We start from the raw sequence: 21,506 nt of genomic DNA, 5'->3' as shown, positions 1-21,506 counted from the left end.
AGCAACATGCCTGAAGACAGGTTAGAAAGTTCAGACCCCATCAGCCAACCAGCAGAACAGCTCTTTCAAGATGATGACTCAAACTCACCTGTCCCTTCGCAGCCCACTTTGGTCTTTGACTAAAGGAGATGATCCCACAGGACCCCAAGGTCTTTCTTTTCTTTTTTTTTACTCTGCCATAGGCTATCCCTCAAAATGTTATTTGAGTCCAGGTAATCTACCATTTTCTCTTTGATTATAGCCTCCATAACTTTACCAGTTATACAAGTTAGACTGATTGGCCTATAGTTTGACAAATTACTTCTATTCCCTTTTTTGAAAATGGGCGTTATGTTGGAATGCTTCCAATCAGAAGGCACCACACCTTCAGATAAGGATTTTTGAAACTGTAAAGTTAAGGGTCAGCAAATAATATCCCTCATATCTTTTAACACTATAGGTAAGATGCCATCAGGGCCCTGTGATTTATTTATTTTGAGCTTAGCTAGGCTTTGCAAAACATCAGCTTCAGTTATTCAGTGTCCTCAACAGTGAATACCTGTGCAAAACTATCATTGAACTCATTTACTATATCGTTTTCAATTATAAGACCCTTACTATCCTGCAGATTAGTAATTTCATCTTTTAGAGCTCTTTTAGAGTTAAAATACTGGAAGAAACTTTTAACGTCATCCTTAGCCTCCAATGCGATCTTCCTTTCGACATTCCTTTTAGCTCGTCTAATGTCATTTTTTAACTCAGCCTGTAGATTTAGATACTCTTGCTTTATTCTGTCATCATCAGTTATTTTCCATTTCTGGAACAAAGCCCTTTTCCTCCTTACTTTATACTTTATTTCCCTAGTAACCCACCTAGGTTGCAATTTCCTAGATTTATTCTTGCTGGAAACAGGCATGAAGTCCTCTTGCACTTGCAATAATGTGCTTTTAAAAAATTCCCATGCCTCTTCAACAGTTTTGTTATTTATCTCCATCCAGTTCACAGTTTCTAGTTTTAATCTCATACAATTGAAGTTAGCCTTCCTAACATTATATATTTTTGATTTGGACTTTGCTCTTCGGGCACTAAACTTAACCTCAAATTTAACCATGTTATGATCGCTACTGTCAAGTGGTTTTAAAACGTCTAATTTACCAATCCTGTCCTGGTTATTAGAGAAAACAAGATCAAGAATGGCATCTCCCCTGGTAGGGGTGTTAACAAACTGAGTAAAAAAACAATCCTGTACTAATTCCACCATCTCCAGTTCATTTTCAGAAGAGCCAGCAACAATGTCCAACTGCATTCCCGGTAGATTAAAATCACCCATAACTACCACATCATTTTTATTGCTCATAATCCTAATATCACTGTATAACAATCTGCTTTCCTCAGCAGCTACATTAGGTGCTCTGTAACAAACACCGACAATTAGGCTATTTGAGTTTTTAGCATCTAATTTTACCCATATAGCTTCCGTACTTTTACTTATATCAGTAAGCTCCCTTGCCTGCAAGTTTTCCTTTACATATACTGCAACACCACCTCCCTTCTTACCTATACGGTCTTTACGGAACAACGTGTAACCATCCATATTATATTCTTGTCCATCCTTTTCTCTCAACCACGTTTCAGTTATTCCTATAATATCATAAGAGTCCGATGAGATAAAAGCCTCTAAATCATGAATTTTATTCCTAATACTCCTGGCGTTTAAATACAGACAACAAAGGGTTGGGCTATTACGGTGCCCTCTTATATCTCAGAATGGCCAATAAAAAGAAGAGACACAGATGGGCAAATGAACAGACACTGGACAGAGGAAGACTGGGAAAAAGTGCTATTGATAGATGCATCTAAGTTTGAGATGTTTGGATCACAAGAATGTCTGTGAGACAGATCAAATAAAAAGATGCTGGAGGAGTGCGTGACATCTGTCAGGCATGGTGGAGGCAGTGTGATGGTCTGGGGTTGCTTTGGTGATGGTAAACTGGGAGATTTGTACAGGGTAAAGGGATCGTTAAGAAGGAAGGCTATCACTCCATTTTGCGACACCATGCCATACTCTGTGGACGGCGCTTCATTGGAGCCAGTTTCGTCCTAAAACAGGACAATGACCCAAACACAGCTTCAAACTATGCAAGAACTATTTAGGGAAGAAGCATTCAGCTGGTATTCTGTGTATAATGGAGTGGCCAATACAGTCACCGGATCGCAACTCTATTGAGCTGTTATGGAAGCAGCTTGACTGAATGGTACGTAAGAAGTGCCCATCAAGTGTATCCAACTTGTGGGAGATGCTTCAGGAAGCACGGGGTGAAATCTCATCAGGTTACCTCAATAAACTGACATGTAGAATGCCCAAGGTCTACAAGGCTGTAATTACTGCAAATGGAGGACTCTGACAAAAGCTTGAAGTGTGAAAGTTTAAAGAACACAACTATTATTTTAATTTCAAAAATGATTATTTCTCATTTTGTCAATGGCTAATTCCTATTGATTTAGCTATATTTCCTATTAATTTCCTGCATTTTTAAGTGACCCAGTATAGGACAAGCAGTTTCAGAGAATGAATAGTGCCCCCTATTTATGCAGCCATCACTTCCCTCGTGATGTTCCCATAATCCAAGATCATGCTCCCAGGTACAATGTTAGCTAATCCCATATTAATGTATTGTTAGGCATTTCAGTTATGTCCTCTCCTCCTGCCTTTCCTGTTTGAATTACTTAAAGTAAATGAATTACTTTACCTTTTTTGCATGAATTACTATTCTTATTCTTGCAATGTTTCGCATGACTGTTTGGCCTGTTCCTTTTATACTCTTCATTTTTGTTGGCTCTTTGTCTCTCTCCAGTTTGTCTCAGCTGACACTTTTCCAAGCTTCGGTGTCAGTAATAATATTCAGGTTGCAAAGGACCATGGGTAGGTCTAAGCAGCTGTTGGGCCTTATATGCTATATGACTCCTTTTTCCATATGCTGGAAAGGACTGAGTGGTTGCCTGATGAAATACAGAGTTAGAAACAACATAGTTTAAAGTACCCGGAATTGGTTTCTTAAGATCTTTAATACAGGTTAGCCCAAATAGTCGATCACCCACTTAGAGGAGCAACAGGCAAGTAAAAAAATGATGGAAGTTCAGTTATCCCATGGTTGGCTGAATGATCCCACCATTGTTGTATGTCACTTTGGATAAACGTATCTGCTAAATACGTAATCCTGAAATTTTGGCTTTTTTGCATGCTTCCTTTGACATTTTGGTGCTTATTTGCAACATCTGTGTGCAGCTGTAACCTTATTATTTGCTGGACAGTTCTTTAGGTAAACAAGGTGGCTATGAGCGCCTGCTTGCTCCCTAAGCTACATTCGCCATTCTACTCAATGACACTCAGTCCTGTTTTCGTCATTTCCAATGGCTTCCTGTTAAGTAATGCAATCATGTTATTCATAAAGACCTCAACAATCTTGCTTCCTCCTCTGGTCACTCAGGTCTTTCTGCACAAGCCTGTTTGCAGCACAGCCAAAGGGGGTTTTGTTCTCTTCTATCTATTACATTCCCAATTATCACTGACTTTCTAACCTTCTTATTACCATTTTCTTGGCTATTGTGAGTGTTTCCCGTGAGCAGGGCTGCCATCTCTCACGCATCTGGCGTGACACGCTTTCAGATGCTCACGCAAGAAATCTTGTGGCAAATCTATATTATTCTATTATAAACTTAAAACTAGCTACATCAAAATCTTTGAGGTAGTTTGCAAACCCTACAGACTACAAGGTAATAAAACTGTTACATACATGTAAATGTGTGTGCAGACTTGTCTCGAACTGAAAATCTCACACCAGCCAGCTGACCAAAGTTGCCTACCCTGAGTAAGTATTAACAAATTACTATTAATCCCTTCCCTCAGATGAAATTTCCAGTTGAGGACATTTGGATGGGTTTCGTGATCTTTGGAGCACGCTGGACACTTCTGTGCTCTCAAAATGCAAGAAATACATGCAAACCATTGAAGCCTTGGGCTGAGAAATGAAAAGGTTTATTCAATCATGATGGTAAACAAATATTTCATGAAAATTAGAAAACATGAATGTGTCTTTACAAAATACCATCTGGCAGTCAATTTTTGTGTTATGCATTTACATGCATTACCGGAAACAACAATATTTGCAGCCCCAACTGCACTTACTGTAGAAGGGTATAGGGATAGTGAACGTAGTGACAAGGAATTAGATGTTAAACTTGTAAATCACGACAGATCTCTTCAAGTATGTCGCCCGACACCATGCCATTAAATTCGTTTGGACCCCCTCACATTTAACAAAAAATATTAGTTTTGTGCCAGTGTGTGTGTCCCCCCACACACACACACATTCAAAATGCTTCTGACGCCCCTGTCTGACACAGATCCACGAACAGTACGTGTCTTTGACCTTACTCCCCGACATGATCGCCATCCCAGGCTACAATGCTGAGCTCAAACTGTACCTCGCAGCAGCAAAGACTGATATCGGACAAGACAGTTATGTAAACACAACCAGGGGTCAACACAATAACGAATTCTGACTGCCGTTTAGATCAAAATGTGTTTTCTTTTTTAACCACGCTCATGGTATTCAAAAATTTGCCCTACATAGTTTATTTTTACCGCACATTTCACACCTCACATTGCCACGACAGATTTATGATCCCTGGAGAAAACTATTAGCATGGCTAATAGCTAAAAGCCGCCACATTGCTATGCCGACAAAAGTATTTAGTGCGAAAATGAGTGCAGATATGTGTTACGTGGGCTCCATTTCAGTGGTGATATATGCACTTCTGAAATTTGATCTATAGGACACACTCGATCGTGTTTTCGCCAGCGGTGAATGTGCAGAAAGCCCTGACGTTTCGTAAATACCCGGATCGGCTGCCTATCTGTCATCCCCGCGGCAAATCTGACCTGAGGCAGGACGAGAGGCGAGGCTGGGTGACAAAATATTTTTACCAGTTCTCACACGAAGCTGTTTGCATTTTGACGTCTTTGCAAGAGAGGAAAACATGCTGCGCTGCACCTTATCGCGGATCTCCCCGGCCATCGCGCGCATGCCGGCCTGCTTCTACTCGGCGGCGGCGATTCCAGCCCCCAGCACCCAGCCTCCAGTGCATTTCAACAAGGTACGCCAGCTCACATATGTTTACTGCTAAAAATGCGATAATGCCTGCGTGCACGTTTCTGCCGACATGCTAGAAACAGTCAAACACGGCAAAAAAAAACACATAATGTACACCATTAATTTTATTTACAGCGGTTCACAGTTTTGACATCATGCATTATTTTTTTGTCATGTAGTGTATAGTTTGGACTTGATACCAAACTACTTATGCGCAGTAAAAATATTCGAACGCACTCGATTGTCAGCTCTAGACATTTGGACCGTAGTTTCGTAAACTTGTTTTGTGGAACGCCCTGAAGGTACATATACAGTAGTTATATATACTTAAGTTGTAGTAAAGATAGAATCATGTTTTTGTATTTGTGATTCTTCTTAGATTCGACTACGACAATTCCTAAGGAACATGTTACAAGATCCTAATCAAATATTCCCCTTCTTCCCGTTCGCACTTGCGGAAATACTGTTCATGCACGTATGATTTAAAAGTTTGCCCCAAAGATAATGAAGGAAGTGTTCTAGTTTTTGTTTTGATTTCAGTTTTTCTTTTTCTTTTTTTCTTTTTCTTTTTTTGAGGGGGAAGGGGAGTGATTTGAAGAGTTCGGACTAAGCCGTCAGGTTTCCTCTTTCCCTGAAGCTCTTAGAGTTGCAAAGAGTGTCTTGGATTTTTAATGCATCTTTTCAGTAAAAGATTTATATGTTGGACTTTTCCCACAGCTCTTCATCAACAACGAGTGGCATGATTCTGTGAGCAAGAAGACCTTCCCCACCATAAACCCAACTACCGGCGAAGTCATCTGCCAGGTGGCAGAGGGGGACAAGGTCTGTGCTCGCCAGTCACATGGTGTTTGGTCTCTATTCTGGAAAGTTCCAGAGAATTCTTTTCAGTGAAACTAATTTAGATTCTACTGCATTGTAAAGGCTGAGCTGATAACCACTATGTTTTGCTTTTATGCATTGTTTTGTCTTACAGTGAATTATGTCCAATGGACATGTTTTTCATCTATGTTATAAAGACTTGCTATGCATCTAACTACATATATGCATTATTGTATTGACACTAACATTAATATAGGACTATTAAACAGTTGCAACTCATTCAAAATGGTGCTGCTTAAATCCAAGAAAAGTGAACGCATCACTGCACTTGCCAGGCCCTCAGTTAGTTCCATGATTAATTATGGCTTCTCATGTATAAGTCCCACAATCTCAGACATACTGGGAGAGTAAAACATACTACGTGTTTTAGGTCTCCAGGGGCTGATGAGCTGCTAGTGCCCAGAGTGAGGGTGACTCAGGCATGGTGACATGGCTCTTGGCCGCTGTGTTTCCCACAGCTGGAATCAGCTCCCCAGTAAAGCTTAGATGTGCAGCAACAGTAGACACATTTTAATTAAGACGAAAAACGTTTTATTCATCTTTACCTTTTATTAATTTGGGTGCTGCACTGCACTTTATTTTTACTATATTTGTGCTATATTTAATAACCTATTATCATGCCTTATTAATGTATTTAATTGTTTTTTGCTGTAGTTTTTAACTTAACCTGGAATTGCTTCTGTGTATTCAGTGTGCTGTACAGATAAAGTTGCCCTGCTTTGCCTGAAGGGACCTTTTAAATGGCAGCTTTACTTTTGGAATCGGCTAAATGAAATGGACTTTGTCTGTAGATTATGCTTTGATTTTTCTTTTCTTTCAGGGGGATGTCGATAAGGCAGTCAAAGCAGCCAAGGATGCCTTTCGGCTCGGGTCTCCGTGGCGCCGGATGGATGCCTCAGATCGAGGGCTGCTCCTAAACCGCCTGGCCGACAGAATCGAGCAGGACGCCGCTTACCTGGCCGTAAGAGTTCTGGGCCGTCCCTCTGAAAGCCTGAGGGCAGGGATTCCCAATGGATCTGCACGATCTTCCAGGATCAGGGGTAGTCTGTGATAAGAATAGGAGCCGGACCACTATTTCTATCTCGTTCATAGATTATTTCAGGTAGTGTGATTATAGAAATGGTGGAAGACAAAGATTGTCATGTTTTCCTCCTGAAACTGCTGGCTGCAAAAAGTGCAGAGGGAAAGTTTATTTGGCAGAACTCCAGTTTAAGTGCAGAATCCAAGGTTGCCATTTTAGTATTCGCATTGTATACAGAACCCTGACAGTGAGCCCAAAGTGTGTGTGTGTGTGTGTGTGTGTGTGCGTGCGTGCGTGCGTGCGTGCGTGTGTGCGTGCGTGATGGATTGGGAGCCAGTCGGGGCGTGACGGCACCGTCTGTAAGGTCACGTCGCCTAGAACCTGATCCACACTGTCCATCAGGGTGACCCGGCATTTTGAGGTGCCAGGTTTGCTGAGGTCCTTATACAGCTCTAATGTCTTTGAGTGGGTCAGAACTGAAACCAGCCCAGGTTTGTGGTTAATTGGTTCTGACTTTATAACCAGACCTAATCTGACTATGAAAAAATTATAGAGGAAATTAAATGACCAAACATGAAACTCTCAAGGCAGTGTTTCCCCTACCATTATATTAGGGGGGTGCCCCCCCCCCCCTAATGGCACCTTCCACCCCCCTTGAAGGTCAAGTTAATTTCATTTCATTTTATTTTCTATATAGCGCCAGATCACAACAGAAGTCATTTAATGTTACCTTTCCTATAGAACAGGTCCATACATTGTCCTTTTATTAAACAAACTAAATAGCCTTATGTTATTTATCTTATTTACACCACAGCTTGTCATTTTTGTCTCTACACGGTTGCATGTTTACAATCCTCCTCTGCTTTCTGTATCGCGCATGGCGGAGTTTCGCCCCGATGCGTGTGCACAGACACGTTCGTGCACACACAGGTGAGCACACTCCCACCAGTGGACAGAGAGCGCGCGTCAGAAAATATGTCGCGTCAACCACCTGAAAAGCATTACACTGCAGTGACAAAAGCTGCACACTGTGGATAATTGTCATAAAAATAAATGTTCTGATGTTTAGTTCAGTTGTTATATTGACTGCTGTCATTAAAAGAAACACATGAACACCATGAATCCTGTCGCTGTCTGACTGCCCCCCCCCCCCAAAGCTGTAGACCTAGGGGAAACACTGCAAGGTATTTCAGCCAAACCTGCAAATCTCTCTGCATTTTGCATTGTTTAATCCACCGTGTGGCCTTTATGTCTGTGTATTCTTAAAAGCTGTTTCCTCTGTGTGAAGGAGCTGGAGACTCTGGACAACGGCAAGCCGTATGCAGTGGCTTACTCCGTAGACCTGCCTCATGTAGTGAAGTGCTTCAGGTGAGACTGACCATCGTGCCCCAGTCTTCGTAATCAGTTGTATTTGTGATGTCATCAATATAGAAAAAAAACCTTTCCAGTATTTTTTTCCGTATTTGTAATGTCATCATCAAACACATAGACCAGGGATGTCAAACTCTAGTCCTGGGGGGATGGAGCCCTGTTTTCCTTTGTTCGTTCCTTGTTCCACCTCAATAGATTCAGCTCGAGGGCTGTGCGGTAATTAGCACAAGGAGGTGCAAAGAGTTGAATCAGGTGTGTTAAATGAGGGTGAACCCAAAAATGTGTAGGGCTCCGGCCCTCCAGGACTGGAGTTTGGTGGCTGACCGGAGCTGTGGCCGTAAGGTGGCAGGTGCCTGTCGCGGCGGCAATTCCCGAACCTGCTGGTGGACACCAGTGGTGAGGGATGCCGTCAAGCTGAAGAAGGAGTCCTATCGGGCCTTTCTAGCCTGTGGGACTCCAGAGGCAGCTGACAGGTACCGGCAGGGCAAGCGGGGTGTGGCTTCGGCGGTCGCTGAGGCAAAAACTCGGGTTTGGGAGAAGTTTGGCGAGGCCATGGAAAACGTCTTCCAGACGGCTTCGAGGCGATTCAGGTCCACCATCCGGCGGCTCCGGGCGGGAAAGCGGTGCAACATCAACACTGTTTATGGTGGGGATGGGGTGCTGCTGACCTCAACTCGGGACGTTTTGGGTCAGTGGAGGGAGTACTTCGAAGACCTCCTCAATCCCACCGACACGTCTTCCAATGTGGAAGCAGAGTATGGGGACTTGGGTGTGGACTCCCCTATCTCTGGGGTGGAGGTTGCTGAGGTGGTTAAAAAGCTCCTCGGTGGCCGGGCCCCGGGGGTGGATGAGATCCGCCCAGAGTTCCTTAAGGCTCTGGATGCTGTGGGGCTGTCCTGGCTGACACGCATCTGCAGCATCGTGTGGACATTGGGGGCGGTGCCTCTGGACTGGCAGACCGGGGTGGTGGTCCCCCTCTTTAAGAAGGGGGACCAGAGGGTGTGCTCCAACTATAGGGGGATCACACTCCTCAGCCTCCCTGGTAAGGTCTATTCGGGGGTTCTGGAGAGGAGGGTCCGCCGGATTGTCGAACCTCGGATTCAGGAGGAGCAGTGTGGTTTTCACCCCGGCCGTGGAACAGTGGACCAGCTCTATACTCTCGGCAGGGTTCTGGAGGGTTCATGGGAGTTTGCCCAACCAGTCTACATGTGTTTTGTGGACTTGGAGAAGGCATTCGACCGTGTCCCTTGGGGAGTCCTGTGGGGGGTGCTCCGGGAGTATGGGGTGCCGGGCTTCCTTTTAAGGGCTGTTCGGTCCCTGTATGACCGGTGCCAGAGCTTGGTCCGCATGGGCGGCAATAAGCCGGACTTGTTTCCAGTGAGGGTTGGACTCCGTCAGGGCTGCCCTTTGTCACTGATTCTTTTCATAGTTTTTATGGACAGAATTTCTAGGCGCAGCCAGGGCGTTGAGGGTGTCCGGTTTGGTGACCTCTGGATCAGGTCTCTGCTTTTTGCAGATTATGTGGTTCTGTTGGCCTCATCGGACCGTGACCTTCAGCTCTCACTGGGGCAGTTCGCAGCCGAGTGTGAAGCGGCTGGGATGAGAATCAGCACCTCCAAATCTGAGACCATGGTCCTCAGCCGGAAAAGGGTGGAATGCTCTCTCCGGGTCGGGGAGGAGGTCCTTCCCCAAGTGGAGGAGTTTAAGTATCTCGGAGTCTTGCTCACGAGTGAGGGAAGGATGAAACGGGAGATTGACAGGCGGATCGGTGCAGCGTCAGCAATGATGCGGGCGCTGCATCGGTCTGTCGTGGTGAAGAAGGAGCTGAGCTAAAAGGCAAAGCTCTCGATTTACCAGTCGACCTACGTTCCTACCCTCACCTATGGTCACGAGCTGTGGGTAGTGACCGAAAGAACGAGATTGCGAGTGCAAGCGGCCGAAATGAGTTTCCTCCGCAGGGTGGCTGGGCTCTCCCTTAGAGATAGGGTGAGGAGCTCGGTCATTCGGGAGGGACTCAGAGTAGAGCCGCTGCTCCTCTGCATTGAGAGGAGCCAGATGAGGTGGCTCGGGCATCTGATTAGGATGCCTCCTGGACGCCTCCCTGGTGAGGTGTTCCGGGCATGTCCCACTGGGAGGAGGCCCCGGGGAAGACCCAGCACATGCTGGAGGGACTATGTCTCTCGGCTAGCCTGGGAACGCCTCGGGATTCCCCCAGAGGAGCTGGATAAGTGGCCGGGGAGAGGGAAGTCTGGGTTTACCTGCTGAGACTGCTGCCCCCGCGACCTGACCTTGGATAAGCGGGAGAAAATGGATGGATGGATGGATGGATGAAATTTAATGTTTGGGGAAAAAATGTTTAATGTTGCTTTTAGTGTCTAGGAACTTTTGGTGTATAGGAAGTGTTGTCTGTGGCCATTTTTTGTTTCACTGGGGTAAAAATATGAGGTAACACACAGGTAAAATCCTTTGTCATTTTTTAACATGGGTGAAGTCAAAGAGCACTCAATTCAAATGAGAAAAAAGGTGTTGAGCTGCATAGATTGGGGAATGGCTACAAAAAATAGGCATTACCAGCAAGCACAATCAGGGCCATAATAAAGAAGTTTGAAAAGCATGGAGCTTTACCCAGTTGCTGAAGCACAAAATATCGTGTGTGGTCACTTTTATGTATTCATTTTTACATGAAGGGTGCCCATTTTTCTGGAATTGGCTGTCCATCCATTTTCTGAAACTGCTATTCAGGGTTTGGGTCCAGAGCCTATGGGCACATGGTAGGGAACAACCCAGGACAGGGCACACTCACACATAGTCTCACCATGTTTCTGGACCATGGGTGGAGTACCCAGAGCAAACCACACAACAACATGGGAAGAACATTCAAACTCCAAACACATGGAACCCTGGTAGGGCCTTGAACCCAGGTCCCACAGGCATGAGGCAACAGTGCTAACCACTGCCCCACTGTGCCGCCCTGGAATTGAGTGTATGCTTAAAAATTGTTTTGATATTGTCAGTAATCATAATTATCCAGCCATCTTGCAATCAGTAACCCAGTACAGGGTGATGGGGGACTGAGGCAGGCCCCCCACCCAGCCGTATCCTTAACCAGAAGAAACCATGTAAAGACATCAGGTAGCCTGACCGCATATCTGTAATGCTGCAGGTATTATGCTGGCTGGGCAGACAAGTGGGAGGGGAAGACCATCCCCATCGACGGGGACTACTTCTGCTACACCCGACACGAGCCCATTGGTGTCTGTGGCCAGATCATCCCAGTAAGATATCTGGGTGCTTGGTGATGGGGTGCCAGCATATGATCTGGCTCAGGAGAATGGCCAGTGGCCATCCCATCATGCAGTGCATTCCTCTTTGTGTATTTATAGCGTGGCTTCACCCTGCCAGCCATGTTCGTATCATCCCACTGCTGGTCAGTCTCTGTATCTGAAGTGGTGCTGCTGTGTCTCTCTGCATCGGATGGAGATCCGTACTAAGGGAGCTGTTATACTGCACTCTGCTTTAGTGAAGCCATTTGAAGCACCAGCGCAAAAACCAGCACGTGGCAGCAGGATGAGCACAGGGGGGCAGGTTTACATGGAGGAGCTAGAGAGACTGCAGCTAAGCACAGACTTCACATTAATCTGTGTAACTAAGTGACGTCCCAGTGAAGAAATCTAGGGATCAGAACACAGGCCCAGCCAACCTCCCGTACCTCTGGAGCAGTTGGCGTTAATGGCTTTGCCAAAGGGCCAAACAGTGGTATGATTGGCGGGCAAGGGATCCGAGCCCACATCCTACTGCACGCTAGCACAAACTCCTGCTGACCTAAACGGTGGCCCAATATTATTATACAATCTCACATTAATTTTATGTGTGTCGTAGTGTAACTGGTAACAATAAGGTTGATGGTTTGTGTCCCGGGATGGCCATTGCGTTTAGGCTGCAGAACTAAAATATCCAATTGTACAGATATAATTATAACATTAATATTATTGTTATTAATATTATCATCATTAATATTATTATAATAAGCAACTTATAATAAATTATTATTAATATTGTTGTTGCTATTATTATTATTGAGTCTGCTTGTTGATTTGACCCCCCCCCCCATCATCTCTGCAGTGGAACTTCCCTCTGCTGATGCAGGCCTGGAAGCTGGGCCCAGCTTTAGCCACGGGGAACACGGTGGTCATGAAGGTGGCAGAGCAGACTCCCCTCACCGCTCTCTATGTGGCTCACCTCATCAAGGAGGTGGGCGTCTCTCTGAACCAGGGGGGGGGGGGGGCGGCTCCCCTTTGGCCGAGCGCCAACGGCACCGGCCTTCATCTGCTGATAATCCTTCCTGTTCTGTTGTCCAGCTGGACTTTGCTGCTTGGGCATTAATCTACACGACAGTGACAGTAATGAGCACAATGACAGAAGAAATGTTACTACTGGCTTAACACTCATTGATAACTGAAGACTTTTGCCATTCATTCCATTAGATAACAATTCTCTCTTCTTTTTTTATTGCATGCCTTAGTGTTGCACTTGTTGTGTATTTTATTTAAGCATTTTTATCTTTTTAATTTTACTAGACATCTTGATATTTATCCATTTATATATCAGTTCTTTTATCTGTTTGTAAAATATGAATGTGTGTGTGTCCAATTTCATCTGGTTCAAATCGCTATATGAACATTTATTGACTGAACCTAGTTCTTGTCATGACAGCGATAGATGCTATCTTGGCATTAAATTTTGAAAAACATACATAATTGTACATTTACAACTGTTTTCTGTTTTGCCATTTTGTAAGTCTTGTTTCTCATGCATGGAAAGGCACTTTGACATGATATCCAGTAACACTGGTCATTTTATCGTAAATTTACTGAGACTCATGGGAAATATGAGTATTTCCAGTCAGTTTCAGCTCTGGATGGACACCTGAAATGACAGGATGGGTGACTCCCTGTGTGTTGGCAGGTCGGCTTCCCAGCTGGAGTGGTGAACATCATCTCTGGGATGGGTCCCACTGCCGGGGCGGCCATCACCTCTCACATGGACGTCGACAAGGTGGCCTTCACAGGCTCCACAGAGGTGAGCTCCACACACATGAACTATTTGTAATGTGAGCAAGTGTAGCTTGCAGTATTACCACATGGGCTATATATACGTTTTGGCAAATACTGACAGTGTTGACCCCACACTGATTAGTAAGGAGGTTAAGGCATTAGCAGTAGTAGCATGATAATCTACAGCAAAAAATTAACCCAAATACAGACACAGGAAGACAAGGCACAGTAAACAAAACATCTATGATAGTGATTTCCAGTCAAACATTATGAACAACAAGCATTCATTAGCTGTACTGTTGGCAATAATCTTAACTAAAATCGCCTGTGTAAATCTGCAGCCAGTAACTTATGAACTATCCAGAATTCTGTTGGATAACTTCAACTTTGTCCCTCCGCTGGAAAGTTCAGTGCACCCACAGTCCAATGTACGAAGAAACGCTGTTCCCAGATCAGTGCCAGAAGACCTTATATGCTCACAGTGGTAATAGATATGAACATTTTTAGCAGACTTGTTTCAGAATCTAAAAAAAAATACATTTCAGGAGAATGCATAGGAATTTATAAACCTGTGAGAATTTGTAAACTGTCTAATTGTTAGTTGGTTAATATCTTTCAACTGAAATATAATACCATTCAGTCACATATTTTATGCAAATTTATGAAACTGGATACCTGATCCTTTCCTAGAAGAATGAAAATAGGCCGTCAAAACAAAATTCCAGGTGCTTTCTGGATAACTCTGGAACAAAAGTGAGATATAGGGCTTCTTTACTGTGCAAAAAGCCTCAGGACGCTAAGCAAATCTTTAGATTATGTGCGAGAATCTTATTTCATAGCACCAAATGCACACAAACTGTTTAAGCCATTGCACAGAACAAAACTAGTGTCAGGTATGGTACAGATTGTTTTGGGGTTTTGTCATTTGATATGAGGATTTGTAATATAATGTTATTTTTTATTGGAAATGTCAATAAAATTGAGTACAATGAGCATTTTGCAGACATTTCCCCATTTTTCCCTTTAACATGGTATGAACAGCGAACAACCCCCACCTCTCCCCCATAACATAGGGTTTGCTCACATGGGCCAAAAAAAACATTAGTAAAAAATGACAGAGATAATAACTAAAAGGGGAAGCCGCGTACATTGTAGGCCTCTATGTATCCATTGCTAAACATACATACAAAGATGGGTACATTACATACATTATCACTTGTAGTCTCACATATACATGTAGAAATACATAAATAGCAAGTGGATACCAAAGACAAACTTCTCCAATATCATCCTAAATAGTTAGAGTCTGAAAAAGAGCAAAATTACTGTAAACAGTAAATATCTAATGTTATTTTTAACTATTTCAAAGGGATACCGAAAGTGGGTGGGAAAAATACTTTAAACTTGGCACTATCAACAGAAGACAGTGGCAAAGGTGAACACCAGTAAAGGCCCAATTTCATACCAATAAAGTGATTTCCCCACATAGCTTGTAGAACGTGATGCATAGAAATAATTGCCAAAGTACCTGGGAGTCAGCGAACCTTGATCCAAACAGAATAACCTTTTTATATTATTGCATAATAATAATTTACTAATTCACAGTCCTGCACTAGTTTGATTTATTGACATCTGGTACAAAAGCTGAGTTCCTTTGTGACGTAAACCTGCAGCCATTCCGGTATTTAATTGGTAGATGTTAAGTCTAGGCTTAGCAAATCAGTCCAGTTAGGGGTACCTGAATTTCTGTCTTTAGACATTTGTAGGTACACTGGGTTGCCAGAACTGGCTTAAAATGAAACTTAAGCCCTTCCAAAGGTGCCCAGTCACAGGGTGTCAAACAGGGCTGCTCATGCCTGCTCCTGCAGACCTACCACCCTGTAGAGCTTAGCTTCAGCATAACTGGCCCTAACACTGAGATGCCGCTGAAGGGCCTGATTATCTGTATCAGGTGTGTTAAATTAATGCTGCACCTAAGCTTAATAATATTAAAAATATTTCATGTTAGCCTGTAATAGATTTTAATGGCACTCAATCTTCACTAGTGCCCAAAGCAGAATTGTCGTTGAGGGAATGTGTGCTTGGCTGCTTGTCGCCGTTAGTGATTCGGATCTTCCCATTGGTCTCAGGTGGGCCACCTCATCCAGCAGGCCTCCGGCAGCAGCAACCTGAAGAAGGTGACCCTGGAGCTGGGGGGGAAGAGTCCCAACATCATCATGTCTGATGCCAACAGTAAGTCAATTGTCACATAAACATTTGACACAGCACCACATACTAAGAAAGACATCAGTATGGAGGTGGTCCCCCTTTACAGCTGTAACAGCTGCCACACTTCTGGGAGGACTTTCCACAAGATTTTGGAGTGTGTGTGTGGGAATATTTGCCCATTCATCCAGAAGAGCATTTGTGAGGTTAGACACTGACTCGCGATCTCTGTTATAGTTCATTCTTAAGGTATTTGATGGGGTTGAGGTCAGAGGCCTGTGCTGGCCAGTCAAGTTCTTACACAACAAACTCAGTCAACCATGTCTTTATGGACTTTGTTTTGTGCACTAGGGCACAGTCATGTTGGAACAGAAAAGGGCCTTCCCCAAATTAGTCCAACAATGTTGAATTGTCCAAAATGTCTTTGTATGCTGTAGCACTAAGAATTCCCTTCACTGGAACTAAGGGGCCTAGCTAAACCCCTGAAAAACAACCCCATACCATTATCCCTCCAACAAATGTTACAATTGGCACAATGCAGTCAGGCAGGTAACATTCTTTTGGCATCTGCAACTCAAACTCGTCCACCAGAATGCCAGAGTAGCGCAATTTGTTACTCCATAGAACACATTTGCACTGCTCCAGAGTCCAGTGGTGATGTTACTTACACTACTAAATTTACTGCTTGGCATTGTGCTTGGTGATGTGAGGCTTGCGGCACACGTAATTCACTTAACGACCTAGTCGTAGGAATGGAACTCAGTTGTTAAGTGAGGACTGTCTGAATATTATTCAAGAATAGTAGAGAAAAATGTCATCTTGATTCTGAGTGGAAAATAAATTGTGATTCATATATTACCCAGAATCATGCAGTCTTAAACACATGTTTGCTGCATGTTTCTCGCAAATTATTTTTTTTTCCAGAGGGTGCGGAATGTGAAATCCAGAAAAATTACTTAATTACAGTAATGCAATTAGAGTTGTCACGATCACTCAATTAAACTCAATTACTCTTTTATTAAAAAGCATCGATTAAAATTTTCCTTCTCAGTTACTTGGTAATATGGTGGAAAGAAGACGGCGCATAGTGGATGAGGGTTCAAATGAAGAGCGAAAGTATCATTTGTGGGGGAGCAGTTCATCTTTAAAGTGAATGAAAATGCAGTTGTCTGTCAGTATTGCGAAACAGATCTTTAATATCACCACAGCACAACCACAGTGACTCTAAGGAAATGACACTACAGATCAAGGGACTGTCACATAAGTTGGTGCTGTTCCTGTTAGTTGTGCCAACAGACACATAGCACTTGCTTTTGCTCACTATCATCTATATAGAATACAAAATATTCCCATACAGCCAAAGACAAATGTCTTTTTGCAACCAGTTCTTATTCCTTTACAAATTTTTCTTAAAATTCTCATAAACGTGCCACACGATCTGTGACTGATTCCAACAGCAAGGACAAGAAAGATTATGATTGTCTCATAGGGCACATGCTGAGCTCATGCAAACGCTGTGGAGGTCAACGTTAGACTGTTTTCTTAAACGTACTACATAATGTTGAAAACCATGATTAAAATGCCAAAGTTGCAGCATGTGGCTCAGTGTGCCTGTGATCGGAAGGTTGCCGGTTCGAGCCTCGGCACGTCCTTGAACAAGACCCTTAACCCCCAGCTCCCTGGGTGCCGCAACAGGCTGCTGCCCTTCGCGGACAGCTTACTCTTCCCTACAAAGAGCAAGTTGGGGGATCAATAAAGTATCAATTAATCTTGTTTCCTATGACCGTAAAAATGTTTTAGAGCAACTTATTGATGGTTTGAAACCAGCAGACTATCACGGTCTGTGCAATATGACAGTTGCATGTGCATGAAATGCCATATCGATGTTAACATGCAAAAACAATTAGATGAGGGTGGCACAGTGGGCAGTGCAGTCACTGAACTCCATCGCATTATGTCTGTGCAGTTTGCATGATCACCCTGTGTGTGTGTGTGTGTGTGTATGTGTGTGTGTGTGTGTGTGTGTGTGTGAGTGTGTGTGTGTGGCTTTTCGGCAGATCCTCTGGTTTCCTTTCACTGTTCAAAAACATGCAACGTAAGTGAATCAGAGTGCCTAAATGGACGATATGTGTGACAGCCTGTGCACTCTGCAGTGGTTGGTTGGCTCCTGCTTCGTACCGATTGCTGTGTGTGTGTGTGTGTGTGTGTGTGTGTGTGTGTGTAGGTGAGGAGTTCCTCACCTAGTCTTGCCAGTTATGTATGCTCTCACACATTTTTGATTCAAAGATGATTGAGTTCAGCCATCAGGCAAGATAAATTCAGTTGTTCACCTGTATTCCTTCTCGGTTTGTGGACAGCGTGTTGATGTACTTGAAGTAAAAGAGCCAATATTTTGATTTGTAAATACTGTTCTTGTTCATTGTAGATAATCCTGTATGTATACTGCAAATAAAATCAGAGTTGCACCTATCCCGTATATTACAGAATCATTCTGTATAGAACCAATATGGGCCGTGATTTTTTTATACCATCGGGGGAATCGTATACCTTATTTCTTCAGGTTGAAAGTGGCAACTCAAATGAGGATTGATAAATTGATCAACAAAGGTGTGCATCTCCAGTTAGCCAAATAAAATGACACAGTGAGAAAAAACTGAGGTTCTGAAAAGGCTGGTTGATGCAATATCATTCTAGGATTGATAGGAACTGGCATTTCGGGGACATGATGATAGTGAAAAAATTATTGGTACTTAATGTATGTGCTCTCTGCTGTGACAGTGTTATGGCATTTGTTTGTGTGTATATGTTCCACAAGTAATGTAGAGCAAAACGGCAACGTAAAGCTGTGTAGCCTATTCATATTTTAATCAAGTCACTTAATTAATTTTACTTGTACAGTAGTACTTAACATTATATATACCATGTTTTTGTCTAAACATACATATTTAAAAAAAAACTATACAAAATAACAATGGAACATATGAATTGTTTATTTCTGGAATTGTCAATTTACAGACCGCAGTTGACTGCGGGCAGCAAACCACAGGAAGTGACACTGCAGATGGGGGGGGGGGGGGTTCACTGTACGCCATAACTTAATCCTGTCATACAAAAAACATGGATGCATTGCATCATTTCTGTATTTTGAAACTTATTTTGGTATACTTACAATTAGGGTATTTTGTATCAAAATACATTTTGATGTATTTTTGCTCATCTCTGTATATGATCAGATCTTAGATTATATGGGGGTGTCAGGTCAGAGTTTTGCATTACAGAATGATTTGAGTTGGCAGCCGCCACTAGCCACAGGGTAGCTGACCGGGTTCTGTGTCTGTGTGTCTGTCTGTGTCCATCTCTCACTGCCAGTGGACGAGGCGGTGGAGCAGGCCCACTTTGCTCTGTTCTTCAACCAGGGCCAGTGTTGCTGTGCTGGTTCTCGCACCTTCGTCCAGGAGAGCATCTACAAAGAGTTTGTGGAGCGCAGCGTGGAGAGAGCCAAGCGCAGGGTGGTGGGAGACCCCTTCAACCTCAGCACAGAGCAAGGGCCTCAGGTGAGGGTTGTGTATGGGCTCCCCAGGGCCGTGTGTGTGGATCCTCACCGTGTCATAGAACCCTCCTCCTCATCAGTTCTGCCTGTCTGAAAAGGTGGATGAGGAGCAGTTCCAGAAAATTCTGGGCTACATCAGCTCGGGGAAGCGTGAGGGGGCCAAGCTTATGTGCGGAGGAGGAGTGGCAGCTGACCGTGGGTACTTCATCCAGCCCACCATCTTTGGGGACGTCCAGGACGACATGACCATCGCTCGGGAGGAGGTAAGAGCGGCTGGTACCTTGTCTGGTACCAGGCCTCCTTTCTGATCTCTGCTGTCTTCCTTTCAAATCCACTGTTCTCTGCTGCTTTTGCAGTTATAATTTTGTGCTGTCAACTTAAAAGGATATCCATTTATACAGCTCTGTATGTATACTGAGGAAACTTAGTTACCTTGTTCAAGGGTACAACAGAAATAACCCTTTTGTCCTCGGAACTGCTGTCCTTCATGTCCTTAACCTCCATCTTTCACAGTTCTTTTATACCTTTTAAAGAGCAAGTTCTCTCTCTTCCTGCATCACTTCTTTCCTCCTCTAGATCTTTGGACCGGTGATGCAGATTCTGAAATTCAAGACCATAGAAGAAGTTGTGGAGAGAGCCAACGACACCAAATATGGACTGGCGGCTGCTGTCTTCACCAAAGACATAGAGAAAGCCCATTACATCTCTGGGAGTCTCCGTGCAGGCACTGTATGGTAGGCCAGGCGACTGAGAGCCAGAGAACTGGCCTTTTGTGCATTTATAAACGAGTCTTCCATTCCAACGTTTTATCAGTTGAAAAAATCAGCACTTCCCTGAACGGGATTGTGCAGTTTTGGCAAGCAATGTTTGAAACATCGTCAAAAACATCTTTCCAGATTATTCAAATTAAGTACTGGACCTGTTGGGTAAGAACATCCATTTCCATTCACACATCAAGTGGTCCACTGAACTGACGTCTTTCCTGTGTTTTTTTAGGATAAACTGCTATGACGTATTTGGGGTCCAGGCTCCTTTTGGAGGTTACAAAGCCTCTGGGAATGGCCGAGAACTGGGAGAATATGGTCTGGACAACTACACTGAAGTGAAAACGGTGAGACCAAGAATAAGACATGCTCATATGGAGTAATGCAACTTAAGAAAACGTGAAACCTCTGTGAAACTGCTAGGAGTAAAAAAAAAAACTAGCTGTAGCTTTAGCTATACATGTCTTTGTGAAACTGATTGGCAGATACTCAAGATATTAAAACAAACTTTTGGTCAAAGACTTTCTAGACAAAGCAATTGCCCATGAAAATGACACCTATTCACATCAACCTGCACCAAACTGCCATCCAGTGTGTAGCTATCAAGTACGTTTTAATAAATGTAACTGTTTATTTCAGGTTACCATCAAGGTGCCACAGAAGAATTCCTAGACGGATTAAACTAGAGCCTCCGTTCCCAAAGGCAGAAATGTGAAAGTAGCGCAGTGGGAACTTGATAAATGTGGTTCCATTTAATGTTCACGTTCTAGGATGCTGAGTTACATTTCCCACAGTACTTTTTTTCTATTCAATTCTACCTAGATTTGTGTTCTGCCAAGATCAAGTTTCATATAATATTTTGCAATATTTTATAAGCACAGTTATACTTAATATTAACATGCCAAAATAAATCTCTTCACATAGACAAGTTTCATTTTTTTTCTTGTATTCCCTCTTTTCTGAAACCAACTCTTAGATTAAATCCTTACATTTAATAAATGCACCACAATTCTTTTAGAAAGAACCAGGAGACTCATTTATAAAGAATGTTAGTAAATTCTTGCAGGAAAGGAAATGATCTTACGACAAAGTGCCCTTCCTACAAAAAGTAAAAACCAGATTTATAAAACCCTGCGTAAACCGCGGTACGCAGCATACAGGTTATGAATCCCACTTAAACCATTCACTAATTACCCTATATCAGCAAAGCACATTAGCCACATGTATTTAAACGAGCACATCCTATGCTTGCAATGTTATTTCAGAGACAATGGACCACAAACAAAAAGGAAAAAAAAAAAATCTCAGAACGTGAAGCGCAGGCTTTATAGTGTCTGACTATAAACATCAAGCTATTTTATCTAGTGATACATCTTCTGGTGTGGCAAAGGGCAGCATGACTGCTGCTGTTAATGCAGTCAGTTCAATAAGACAGACAAAGGAAAAAATATATTTTTTTAAATGGCCAGATTTATAATCTGTTGAACTTGCGTTCTTCTCTATGTGGCTAGTGAGATGGGGGTAAATGTG

General features: G+C 43.3%; 1 protein-coding gene across 1 annotated transcript; it reads left to right on the top strand.

The window, feature by feature from the left end:
• The first annotated feature begins 4,688 nt into the window (after positions 1-4,688).
• On the top strand, positions 4,689-20,904 carry LOC111850581 (aldehyde dehydrogenase 2 family member). The gene is made up of 13 exons (XM_023824608.2): positions 4,689-5,136; positions 5,850-5,954; positions 6,832-6,972; positions 8,321-8,400; positions 11,567-11,678; positions 12,526-12,654; positions 13,369-13,482; positions 15,587-15,689; positions 19,032-19,216; positions 19,311-19,475; positions 19,789-19,946; positions 20,209-20,323; positions 20,616-20,904. The coding sequence occupies exons 1-13, from the start codon at positions 5,020-5,022 to the stop codon at positions 20,646-20,648; spliced, it is 1,557 nt and encodes a 518-aa protein (XP_023680376.1). The 5' UTR covers positions 4,689-5,019; the 3' UTR covers positions 20,649-20,904.
• Positions 20,905-21,506: the final 602 nt, after the last annotated feature.

The sequence above is a fragment of the Paramormyrops kingsleyae genome, chromosome 2, assembly GCF_048594095.1.
Source record: "Paramormyrops kingsleyae isolate MSU_618 chromosome 2, PKINGS_0.4, whole genome shotgun sequence".
NCBI classification, from domain to species: Eukaryota; Metazoa; Chordata; class Actinopteri; order Osteoglossiformes; family Mormyridae; genus Paramormyrops; species Paramormyrops kingsleyae.
Note: the sequence above shows the minus strand (reverse complement) of the source record. Positions and strands in the feature narration are given on the sequence as shown.